The sequence below is a fragment of the Artibeus jamaicensis genome, unplaced genomic scaffold, assembly GCF_021234435.1.
Source record: "Artibeus jamaicensis isolate MK-2021 breed Jamaican fruit bat unplaced genomic scaffold, CSHL_Jam_final contig_548, whole genome shotgun sequence".
In the NCBI taxonomy this organism is placed as follows: domain Eukaryota; kingdom Metazoa; phylum Chordata; class Mammalia; order Chiroptera; family Phyllostomidae; genus Artibeus; species Artibeus jamaicensis.
The window spans coordinates 20949478-20962509 of NW_026521883.1; the positions used below are offsets into that span (position 1 = coordinate 20949478).

The 13032-nt window shown below is 35.5% G+C and overlaps 1 protein-coding gene across 3 annotated transcripts in view; it reads right to left on the bottom strand.

Moving 5' to 3' along the window:
* The window catches only part of USP8 (ubiquitin specific peptidase 8), a 53580-nt gene that overhangs the window by 26039 nt on the left and 14509 nt on the right, over nt 1-13032 (bottom strand). For all 3 annotated transcript variants that reach the window (XM_037156438.2, XM_053670059.1, XM_053670058.1), the window contains exons 3-6: nt 11538-11682; nt 4485-4570; nt 3069-3231; nt 1482-1524 (exon numbers count right to left, since the gene is read on the bottom strand). In XM_037156438.2, coding sequence (XP_037012333.2) covers nt 1482-1524; nt 3069-3231; nt 4485-4570; nt 11538-11682 — 437 coding nt within the window. The remainder of the gene's footprint in view (nt 1-1481; nt 1525-3068; nt 3232-4484; nt 4571-11537; nt 11683-13032) is intronic.

The following is a 13032-nucleotide window of genomic DNA, read 5'->3' on the forward strand; positions in this document are numbered from 1 at the left end:
GGTTGTCTTCAAAGGGCTGAATGTAATTTCAACTTCTTAAAAGTTAAGGAGTAGTTACATTTATACAGTCTTAAAATTATTTTGGCTCTTTGAAGGCAACCACGTAGCTGATGTGGCCCCCAGTGAAAATGAGGTCTAAATTCTCCTTTTAAAGTCTCTAAGGGGTTTTTATGAGGGCTATTTCAGATTTTCAAGTATGCCTAGAGTCACAAGCCTGTTATTTGAGTTCCATGAGAAAGGCTGGCAAACGAGGGCCTCCTGTTTTCATTGGAACACAGCTATACCCATTTGTTTACACACTGTCAATGGCTGCTTTCACACTACAGCAGCAAAGACCACAGCATCCCCCCAAACCTAGAACATTTAGTACCTAGCGCTCTGATTTTTAGACAATAAACAGTTGCTGTTTGGCTATTTTCCACTTTCAGCTTGTACAAACTAAAGATCAAAAAGCACTACAAGGGAGCTTAATATGTAAAGAACTATTTCTTCAGCAGTGAGTTATGAGAACATAGTCACAGTATCTCCTAAGATAAAATACCCAGCTGCTAATAACCATCCTACTTCCCTTTCTAACCATCAAGGTCATTTTGACAATAAAACAATCTAAGAAAGTTGAGAACAAACCACTGAGATGAATAATACTGAAGTAGAATGAGATACAAGGGAATATAAATCTAAGAAATAAATCTTAGAATGAATTGACAACAGCTGTTTAGGAACGTACCTTACTAAGTTTATTTTTTAATTGTTGTATGGCAATATTTTAAAGAATTTATTTTAGCGTTACAAACAACTGATATTTAAATTAAACCTTTTCTGAGAGGAAAACTTAGGCAATTGCCCAAGTCTTATTCTTTAGGTCATATATGTGTGACTAGAGCATAGATACCACCTGTAGATAATAGCAAAATTACTGGTTTAAATTTTTTAAGGGCATAAAGAAAACTTTTAAATAAGTCTTCAACCTAGAGTCATAAGTAGTAATAGCTAATACTTACATAAAGTTTACTATGAGTTTCACATTCATTAACTTGTTCAATCCTCACAATAACCCTATGAACTAGGTACTATCATTATCCCGCTTTAAAAAGGGGAAGGTTTAGTTAAAGAGATTAAGTAACATGTTCAAGATCACATGGAAATTCAGAAAAGGAGCCAATGTTCAAACCCAAGCAGTCTTGCTCCTGAGAGTCCATGCCCTTAATCAGTATGCTAAACTACCCCGAAAAGAAAACAGTGACAAATGTAAACTGTGGTTATGATCTTTTCAATGGCATGTTCTCACAAATAAAACCCATGATAGAGAAATTCAGAATGTAATACATTGTCAGTGTATTGGTACAGGCTAGGAAAACTAACACAGCTTGCATACAGATTAGACACAATATTAGAATCTCACTATAAAATCTGAAGCTAATTTTGATTAAAAGAAGATCTGAGTAATAACCTAAAAGAACTCTCTTTCTGTACACACTTACCTTTTTCTGTGGTCTCATTTTTTCCATTCTTTTCACCATTTACCTATTTCGTAGGAAAAAAAAAAAGCTTCAGCTTTTAATACTTCATTGAAATGGAAAGCCTAGAATATGAAGGGCCCAGAGTGCTGGCATTTTACAAAATACAGACGGACATGGCATTATTGCATTACTCTGTCAGTAGTTAATAGCTGAACTACCTACCAGCATATCTGAATCCTGTATTTCTTCAAAATTTTCTTCAGTTACTGGCTAAATACAATTTTAAACCACAGACTGTTACCAAAACTTGTTATTTAATTTAATGAAAGAGTATTTCTTACAGTAAAATAAAAATTGGGCTATTCTCTAGCATGAACCATTCAAAGTGATGAAAGGGAGAATCTAAAATGAAATTGTAGGACTACTCTACCCACCAAGGTTATCATTCAGGATTGAAGAAAAGATCATTTCCAAGACAAGCAAAAACTAAAGGAGTTCAATACCATTAAACCAGCAATACAAGAAATGTTAAAGGGACTTCTTTAAGTGGAAAAGAAATGGCCAATAGTAAAAATTAAAAAATATTGAAAAGAAAAAAAAAACACGGATAAAGGCAGACATTTAGTAAAAGTAGTGGACCAACCAAGTATAAAGCTAGTATGAAAGGTTAAAAGACAACGTAGTTAAAGATCATGTGTAACTATAATAATTAAGGAATACAGGCAAACACATTCACACAAAAGGTGTAGAATATGTCCAAAACATAAACGTGGAGAGCGGGGGTAGGAAACACGTAGGGCTTTCCAAATAGTATATGATTCCACTTACGTGACTTATCTAGAGTAGTCAAACTCATAGACACAGAAAACAGAATGGTGGATGCCAGGAGCTGGGGGAGGGGGGGTGGGGAGTTATTGTTTAACAGACGGAGTTTCTGTTTTGCAAGATAAAGGTACTTCTGGAGGCAAACAGTGATGACGTTTGCACAACAATGTGAATGTACTCAACACCCCTGAACTGTGTACTTAAAAAATGGTGAAGGGGTTAAATTTTATGCAATGTATATTTTACAACAATGAAAAAATTTTTTAAAATATAAGGAACCCTACCTCCCCATCTCTGCGAGGGTAGGAGCCTAATTTCCATAACTGAAAATCAGCACACATGGATGACCTGTCACAATGACCAGCCTCTGGCACTAACATACCCCAATACTTTTCCATTAAGCTAATTAGCGTTTAAGAATCCTCCCATGTTTCGTTTAGGCACTGCTGAGTTCAATCTCTCTCTCATATTTCAATAATCTTGAACAGTCTTCATTAACATTTTTATGAAAGAGCTTTTAAAATGCAGTTTTAAGCAAGTATCAATTTAAGAGAGACTGCAATAAACACAGCTTGTTACATATGAATGTCATGGTAACCACAAACCAAAAACTTGTAACAGGACCAACTGAAGCTAGAATTTCATTTAATTCAATTTCTGATTTAAAAAAGACATCAAATTTTACCCTTGTTGCCTAAAAGTATGTTGTAGTGATATCTCAACTTTTCTTAAGCAAATACTCTGAGAAGACTCTCTTTATTTCATAGAATAAATCTGAACTACCTTCTGGGTTTTGTCTCTGGAGTCCAACACATTCTCCAAAGAGCTCTCGGCCGACGTGTCGCTGTCCTCTCGTCCTGCTTCCTGTCTGTGCTGTCTCTGCAGTTGCTCTTCCTTCTGCCTGTCCTTTTCTTCAAGTTTTTTCCGAATTTTGGCTTCTTCATATCTAGTTAAAAAATGAGGTCAAAATGTCTTTATTGCAATGATCATGAAAAGTAAAGGAGTTTCTGTTACATAATACTAGTATCCTGCTTCGGTACATATTTTCTCTCTCTAATTGAAATTCAATGCCACCACTGTTCATTACAAGTCACATCTTGTAAATCTGCCTGCTGTAGATTTATTTCAAATTGCCAAAAAATCTTGAAAACTATGTTCTCAAGTTGAAGTTGTTTAGTGTTTTTATTACGTTCCCTCCCACTAATTTTCACCTTTTAATGATTCAAACCTGCTGCAATTTCCTTTTGAAAGGACTTACAATCCTAAAATCCTAGTACAGACGACAAATAAGTGAAAGGCCCGAAAGCTCAAAAGACAGAGAAGATAAAGAACATGATTAATGCTACCATATGATTAGGGAAAAACCAGGCAAACCCAAGAGAAAACAGTTTATAATGGGTAATCCAAAGATTGCTCGAAATTCTATTCTACTTAATTGATTAACTGGCTAAAGGAGAGAGAGAAGTGTGAGTCTAAGTGATATCATGCACCTTAACATATTCCAGATCCAAGAGTAGTAATTTCTAGAAAGGATGAAGGGAATATAGTATTTAAAAAAGACCATTTCTAAGTAAAGGCCATGGTGTATATAACTGTAATAGTTTATTAATCCAAATATAAAAAGCATTAAGAAAAGTACTGAACTAAAAATAGCTCCCTCTTTTATTTTGTTATTAGGGAATGACTAAAAATTAAAACATACCATTTTAAATTTCTAATTATATGATGCCTGATAAATCAGTCATGGCAAATACTAGAATCAGGTTTTTTTTAAACACATATAACTGCTGCAACCAGGCAGTTCAAAACTATACTGAATAGTTTATTCCCATAATACTACAGTATCCAATAGAATATTACAACATTGGGGCACAGGATGAATTATATTTTTCTGAAGAATCCTGTTAGAAACTTAGAAAAAAAAAGGACCTGAATGCTAAATGAATACATCAATTTTTACCTTAATAATTTATCATTCTAAGCATTTTTAAAACTTCAGCAAAGAATATTAATGGTAACACATGAACATAATATATGTGATATAGCAAAAGATTTAATTATTGTGTCCGATTAAAACAGAATGTATTTTTAGGAATTGGGATTTTTATGCATGATCAACATAAACAGACATATTCTAAATATTATTTTTATCGTCTAAGTTTCCATTCTTTTAAAGATTTGAAATAGTAATGTCTGTACCTGAGTTTAAGGCTTTCAGAAAGTCTTTCAGCTTCTTCAATAGCTTTCTTGATGTTTGCAGGTCCAAGCATTGAATGAATGTAGTCCTAAAATAATAGAAAAACCATCCTGTACTACTAGTGCTGGCAACCGCACACAGCTCTAATGCTAAAGACATTAAAATCATAGTACTTAAAGCAGGGAAGTTTGGGGGTGTCCAACCTTTTGGCATCTCTGGGCCACACTGGAAGAAGAACAGTTGTCTTGGGCCACACATTAAATACATTACGACACCTATTCACAAAAAAAGCTCAATGTTTTAAGTAAATTTACCATTTTGTATTAGGCCACAGTCAGAGCCATCTTGGGCCACATGTGGCTCATAGGCTGGACCATGGTGATAGAAACATTATTATGAGCAAATAAAGTATTTTAAAAAACTTTTAACCTATATAAATCACAGCTTGTTCTCAAAATGTTTCACAAGTATCTCTTCATACCATTAGCATAAAAAAACTCCAGTAATTAATAGCTTCACTTATTTGTAAGGCACCATTTAGGAAGTGTAAAAACTATTCTTTTCATTTATAATTAAGTGCCAAAAAGCTGAACTTTAATATACTTTGCTACTGTAAACAAATTACCTAGTTTTATTTTTCTCTAGTCTCAGAAGCAGTAAAACAAGTTGTGTATCAATCTACAGCACAGGGTTTGTTTTCTTTTGTTTCAAAATGAAATGTTTTTTCTTCCACCTGTATTTTACATTAATTACCTGCCTTCAAACACTTTAGACATAAAACAAGTTTTACATCTGAGGAAACCTTGAATAACTAAAAATCAAATGATAGGGAACAAACCACCAATAATATAATCTACCTTTAAAAAGCAGAAAGTTTTGGCACATACTTTACTAATAAGCATAATGAAGTTTTTAAAAATCCCATCTCTAAGAAATCCCTCACATGTTCCTGCAATCAGAGAGAGATTTTTAAGTCAAGGCCAGTTCAACGTGACAGCAGTGCAGTGAGACCGCGCCAGGCAAGTGCTGGATCCAATCTGCCACAACCTGTCGGTGTGACTTTGCAGACAGAGCCCACTAGTACAATTCATCACAAAGGATGTATTAATCAAAATTTAAAAAAGAAAGACCAGGTCAAAAATATCCATCTTTGGCTCACGGAGAGTCAGCAAGAGCTCTGGATGGAACAAATCTGTTGGTAAGAGCTACCCTAGGCCTATCTATCTAGTCTAAAAGTAGATCATGTTTTGGTTGAGTTATTCTTCTAGATTAAGGACTAAATTTAAGAAAAGGGTCCTTCACTATGTAATTTCAATGAAAGTATATGACTTGTTCAATATTTTGTCAACTGAAAATTACAGTGGAAACTATAATTACTATTAGTCCTGATGACTGATACAATGCTTTTTAAATAAAAATGAAATCTAATCAATACAATAAGGTTTCTGATAAAAACAAAATACAAAGTAAAACCAAAAAGTACTATGACTTGTTTCATTACTTTTTTGACATTGAAATACCAGTCTATAAGCTCAGCTTAACAATGTTTAAATGCTGAAAAAATGGTGTGCTTGGCTATGCCTATTACAAGCTCCCCAACGACATCCCCTTAATATTAAAGAGGCCTCTTGTCAATAATTCTCTCTCTGTACCATTACAGAGTTACAGTAAGCGTAAATATTTTCAAATTTTCAATAGCAGCCCTGGCTGGTGTGGCTCAGTGGGTCGGAGTGCCATCCCATAAACTGAAACGCCAAGGGTTTGATTCCGGTCAGGCACAGGCCTAGGTTGCAGGTCTGGGTATGGGAAGCCACCAATTGACATTTGTCACTCTAACATCGATGTTTCTCTCCCGAACCCCCTCCTCTCTCTCTGGGATCAATCAATAAAACCTTTTTTTTTTTTTTTGAAGATTTTTAAAAAGAATTTCAATAGCACTGACAATTGGCACAATTTAAAAACCAACATCTAATTCTTATATACCTAAAAACATTTCCTTCTTAAGTTTACCAAATAGAACTTTCCTATTCCTGAACATTAAGATCCAAGCAACTCTCATGACCTCCCAAACAAAAATGTTTACCAATTAATATTTAGGATTAATTATCAATTGCCACGCAGAGCCTGGACCAATGTGGTTTAGTTGGTTGGGCATCAACCTGCAAAGCAAAGGGTTGCTGGTTCAATTCCTAGTCAGGGAACATGCCTAGGTTGTGGGTTCAGTTCCTCGTTGGGGCACATGTGGGAGGCAACTGAACAATGTTTCTCTCACATCCATGTTTCTCTCTCTCTCTTTCCCCCTCCCTCCCCATTCTTTAAAAATACATTTTTAAAAATGTAAACAAAAGGAGAATTCCATGATGATTTAGCCCTGGATGGCTGGCTTGGCTGGTTGGAGCCTCATCCTACACACCAAAAGGTTGCAAGTTCAATTCCTGGTCAGGGCACATACCTAAGTTGTGGGTTGAGTTCCTGAAAAGGGTGCATTTTTCTCTCCCTCAAATCTGTATTTTCCTTCCTTCCTCCCACCATTCCCTTTCTAACTCTTCTTCCTTTCCTCCCTTCCTCCCCCCTCTCCTCCCCTCTGTCTCTAAAATCAATAAACATATCCTTGGGTGAGAATTAAAAAAATTAAAAATTATCATTCTAGATCTGACTGGTGTGGCTCAGTTGACTGAGCAAAGGCCAGCAAAGTGAAAGATTGCCACTTTGATTTCCAGTCAGGGCACATGCCTGGGTTGCAGGCCAGGTCCCCAGTAGAGGGCACGTGAGAGGCAACCACACACTGATGTTTCTCTCTCTCTTTCTCCTTCCCTTCCCCAACTCTAAAATTAAATAAATAAAATCTTAAAAAAAAAAAACAGTTCTAAGACAGAAGCAGATGCAGAACCCTGGACAGAACAAATGGAATTAGTCCTTTTACTGAAAACCAGGAACTGAACTGCAGCATATGAAGTAATAGGGAGCTTCCTAATCTGAACAACTGCCACTTCCAAATAGGTACTCACTCTGCTAATGCAAGGGATAGTCTGTGGAAGTGGAAAAAATCTTTTTCATTCTAATTTACTCCCAACCTCATTAGTTTTTTGTAGTTTTTTTAGTAGTTTTTTTAAACTACAAAACACCCCAACCTTGTCAAACAACAACAACAAAAACTAACTTTAAAAATAAAGCAAAATATTAAAAAGTATGTAAAAATTGGCCCTACAACAATAGACAAAACAGCAAACACCAAAACTACCAGTTATCCAAACCTGGAAATTTTTCAAAAATATTTCTTTTAGCAAATGCTTTTATACTTCTTTTTGAACAAAAGGTACTGTGAAAATCATCAAAGAGTATGCAAAAACTTGTTTAAATTTGGACAAGCCTTTGTCTCTACATGTAGGTAAGTATGCCCAAGAGGTGTCCTGTTCCAAGGACAGGATCAGTCCAACCCTTTGTGGACAGAAGGATGAACCTCTAGATGCAAGGGGCCACCTTTCCAAAGCTAGATCTAACACTCCACACTATTATTAGAATAACCTTACTGTAAGAAATACCGGCAACAGTTTATCACCATTAAAGGATATATAAATTATCCCTTAACCAACAACCAAAAGAAATAGCATCAATTCCACTACTATGGAAAAAAAAGTAAGCCATTTCAAAAAAAAACCAACAAACAACTTTTTTTTTTAACTTCTGTTAAATCAATTTAAATGAGGCAAGGATATTCTGCCACCAGTGAGCAAAATAAAACTCTCAATTTTAATTTAAGAGTGGCTTCTCTATCAGATAAGAAATCTATGGGCAGTATTTTGCTATTTATTTTCTGGTAGGAGGCAAAACTGCTTCTAAGAGGAGATGGAAACACAAAATTCTTCTCATTGCTTTAACCTAGCCTCCATGTCCTTCTTTTGCCTACTTCTGGTGCAGCTGAAAAGCAACCATTTCCCCCAGCAACACTTATCAGTCAGTCATCAGTTCTCCTTCTTCATTTACACCCATCCCCCCATCCCATGGCTTCAGCAAAGTGAAAGAAGGCATCTGCTGAAAGGATTAAAGGCAAAATAATATTACAAATGGAAGCAATCAGCATTACTTTTGGAAATTGGTATCTTTAATATAGCTACAATGTCAATGATATATTAAAAACTGTCACATAATAACAAGTAACTACGGATAAATTCCCAGAAGTAGAATCACTGAATCATAAGGAAGTGGAAGTTCCATTTCTAATTTTTTGAGGTAACTCCATACTGCTTTCCACAGTGGCTGCATCAATCAGCATGCCAACCAACAGTGCATGAGGGTTCCCCTTTCTCCACATCCTTACCAGCATTTGCTGGGTGCTGAGTTTTTGATGGTAGCCATTCTGACCGATGTGTGGTGATATTTCATTGTGCTTTTAAGTTGTATTTCTCTGACAATTAGTGACATTAAGCATCTTTTCACATGTCTATGGCCATCTATATATGTCCTCTTTGGAAAAATGTCTATTCAGGCCCACTGTCAATTTTTAAATTGGATTGTTTTTGTGTGTGTGTGTGTGTGTGTGTTGAGCTGTGTAAGTTTTTTATATATTTTAAAAATTAACCCCTTATCTGATATATCATTGGCAAACATGTTCTCCCATTTAGTGGGCTGTCTTTTCACTTTGTTGATGATTTCTTTTGCTGTGCACAAACTCTTTAGTTTGTAACTAAAATTTTGTAGTCCCATTTGTTTTTCTTTTGTTTCCCTTGCCTGAGGAGATATCTCAGAAAAAATATTCCTATGAGAAATGTCTGAGATTTTACTGCTTATGTTTTCTTCTAGGATTTTTAAGATTTTGAGTCTAACATGTCTTTAATCCATCTTGAGTTTTAGTCTTGTGTATGGTGTAAGGTGGTGATCTAGCAGTTTTTTTTGGAATGTATCTGTCCAATTTTCCCAATGCCATTTACTGAACAGACTATCTCTACCCCATTGTATGTTTCTGTCTCCTTTGTCAAGGCATGGGTTTCTTTCTGAGCTCTGTATTCTGTTCAGTTGATCTATATGTCTGTTTCTATGCCAGTACCATGCTGTTTTGATTACTATGGCTTTTGTAGTATAGTTTGATATTAGGTAGCAAGATTTCTCCAACTTTGTTTTTCTTTCTGAAGACTGCTATTGCTATTTGGGGTCTTTTGTGGTTCCATACACATTTTTGAAATATTTGTTCTAGTTCTGTGAAATGTATCATTGGTATCTTGATAGGAATTGCTTAAATCTACAGATTGCTTCGGGTAGTATTAACATTTTAATGATGATTTTTCCTACCCGTAAACATGGTATATGCTACCACTTACTTGTATCTTCTTCAATTTCTTTTTTCCATGTCTTAGAACTTTCCGAGTATATGTCTTTTATATCCTTGGTTAAATTTATTCTTATGTATTTTATTATTTTTGAAGCAATTATGAATGGGACTGTCTTCTTAGTTTCCCTTTCAAATAGTTCATTATCAATGTATAAAAATCAACTGATTTCTGGATACTAATTTTGTGTTCTGCTACATTACTGAATTCATTTACCAGTTCAAGTAGTTTTTTTCATGGAATCTTTAGGGTTCTCCACATATTATCATGTCATCGGCAAATAATGACAGTTTTACTTCCTCCTTTCCAATTTGGATACCTTCTTATTTTGCTGGTCTGATGGCCATGGTTAGGACTTCTATATGTGTTGTGTAAGAGCAATGAAAACAGACATCTCTTCTTATCCCCAATCTTATAGGGTAAAGCTTGTAGTTTTTGCCCATTGAGTACAATGATGGCTGTGCATTTGTCATATATGGCCTTTTTTAGTTGAGGTGTGTTCCCTCAATTGCCACTTTGCTGGGAGTTTTTATCATAAATGGGTGTTGGATAAAACCACCCCTATGTCCACTGAAGTATAATTTACAATAGCCAAGATGCAGAAACAGCCCAAGTGTCCATCAGTAGATGATGGATTAAAAAAAAACAACAAAACACAATGGACTACTATTTGACCATTAAAAAAAAAGAAGGAACTCTTACCCTTTGCAACAGCATGAATAGACTGGAAGAGTATTATGCTAAGTGAAACAAGCCAGTCAGAGACAAACAAGTACCATATGATTTCACTCTTATGTGTAATCTAATGAACAAAATGAAATAACTAAATAGTGACAGAGTCATAGATAGAGAGCAGGCAGAGAGCTGTCAGGGGGGCAGTGGTAAAGAGACTGAGCAAGAATGAAAAAAAGAGAGAGAAAACTCATGGACATGGACAACAATGTTGTAACGGCCAAGGGGAAGGAGAGGTGGAGGGAGGTTGAGGAGGGTATAGTGGGACTAAACAGTGACGGATGGAGACTTGGGATGGGGAGTACACAATACAGTGTACAAATGATTTGTTGTAGAATTGTGCTCCTGAAACCTATAATTTTGTCATCCCAATAAATTCACTAAAAAAAATAACCTTTAAACTTTTCACATTAAAAAGAAGTGACTAAACCTTGAATTTTGAAAAAGTACAGTAACAGTCCTATTTTTTATTTAATGCATAAATAAGTAGTTTTATTTTACCTGGCAATGACTTATCATAACAGAAACTGATCATGAGTCTATATGTTGCTATAAACTTGTACTACTACAAAGCAAATTAAGAATGTGTATATAGCCCTGGCTGGTATGGCCCAGTGGATTGCCAACCCGTAAACCAAAGAGTTGTTGGTTAAATTCCCAGTGAGGGCACATGCCTTAGTTACTGGCCAGGTCCCTACTTGAGGGTGTACAAGAAGCAACCATACATACGTGTTTCCCTCCCTCTCCCCACCTCCTTTCCCCTCTCGAAAAATAAATAAAATCTTAAAAAAAAAAAAGAAGAATGTGTATATAGTATGTGTATCCACATGTTTGCAAATAATGAAATTAAATCTTCAGTTTGCTTTTACCATCTGCACAGAGTTTGAACTTAATGCTACATAATGTTACCTAAATTACAGTACAGTTAAAACTTTTAGAGGAGATAATTCCATTGTGCAGAAATAACTTAGCAAATAAAAATGCATAAATGAAAGGTACCTGCTGTTCCTTGAAATCAGGCCTTTTCTTGATAAGATTATAAACAGTCACGTATTTCATATATAGTACATAGGCCCTTTCCTCATCACGATCTGTTCTGCTCTCTTCTGCTGTCTTAAAGATCCTCACGGCACTCTGTACATAACTTAAAATTAGAGAAAAAAACAAAACATGATGACATCTGGGGTAAAAATCACGTGTAAAGTCTACAGATAATGTTGATAAAATAAATTTCATAATTTAGGCTGCACTATTTCAGAACTGATACTAAGTTAATGAAAGTTGGGATGCACCTGAAAATTTCCCTTATGATACAAGTAAATACGTGTTTAACAACAGTAGTTTATATAGCACAACCTGTTCAAAATGCATTCTGAGTCCAGTCCTAAAAGACTTACTACAACAGATAGTTCTGGAGCAAGTGGTCCTCAGGAAGCCACGTAACAGTCCCACACTCTGTAATTAAGGAACATAGCTTTTGTTTTGAAGTGGGGGGGGGGGCCTAAAATCTTTATTATTTTAATATTAAAACAAATATTTCCAGTTCTCCTCGCTTCTTTCTAACCATAAAGTACAGTTTCTCCCCATCTAAAAATCCAAGAAATTAGGGAAAGGAAAGGGAATAAGAGGTCAATCTTTTTATGTGGTGAAGGTGTTCTACAAAATGGCTGAACTGCACTCTGACTCACTGGTCCTGGAAGAAAAAGAGACTTAAAAGTCCAGAAATATATGATCTTAAAATTTTGCTTCAGTAAAATGAGAATTCTGTGGCATTCCCTCTAAGGATATGTTCCTGGTTTGACAAAGCAAATTAATAAAATTAGGTGTTTCTGCCAAGAATAATTCATACACTTAGGAAAGTTTTGGCAACCAAGTTATAGTGCCAATGCCTACATACAATCTGCTCTATCAATAATTATTTATACAAAGCAGTGCATTTTGTTTTCTGGATTTTTCAAACTGTGCTCTAAGATTGAGACATGGATTAATGATGAAATTGGCCAGGCCAAGGATCTACACCACCACTCAAAAAAAGGGACAAAGTGGTATTTCAGACCAAGTATGTCCCACACAAGGGTCATTTTGTCAGTGTGTGTACCCTGCTTCACATCACATCACAACCCTAGGACAGAGGTACAAACTAAAAGCAGCAAGGAGATTCTCTAGAAAAGCTCAGGAGTGGGTTCCTTTGGGATCAAACATATCATTTTTCAGAGGATTCCATTTATCTCCAGTCAGGGAACATCTTTTTCCCCAATTTCTAACACCTGCTTGCTCCAAGCCTGGATGCAGCTAGACCCACCTTTCTTTCTGAAACTCTCTTCCCAACTCTGTATTACACAGATCGGTAGGTTAAAAGTTCATGTCGAATTAACACTTTGCTCAATACCGGCTAAAAAAATATCTATCTCCCCTTTTTTATCAAAGAAAAACTATGCTAAGACCATCTCTTATATGTGAAATACACGAAAATGAAAATTTTTAATTAAGATGT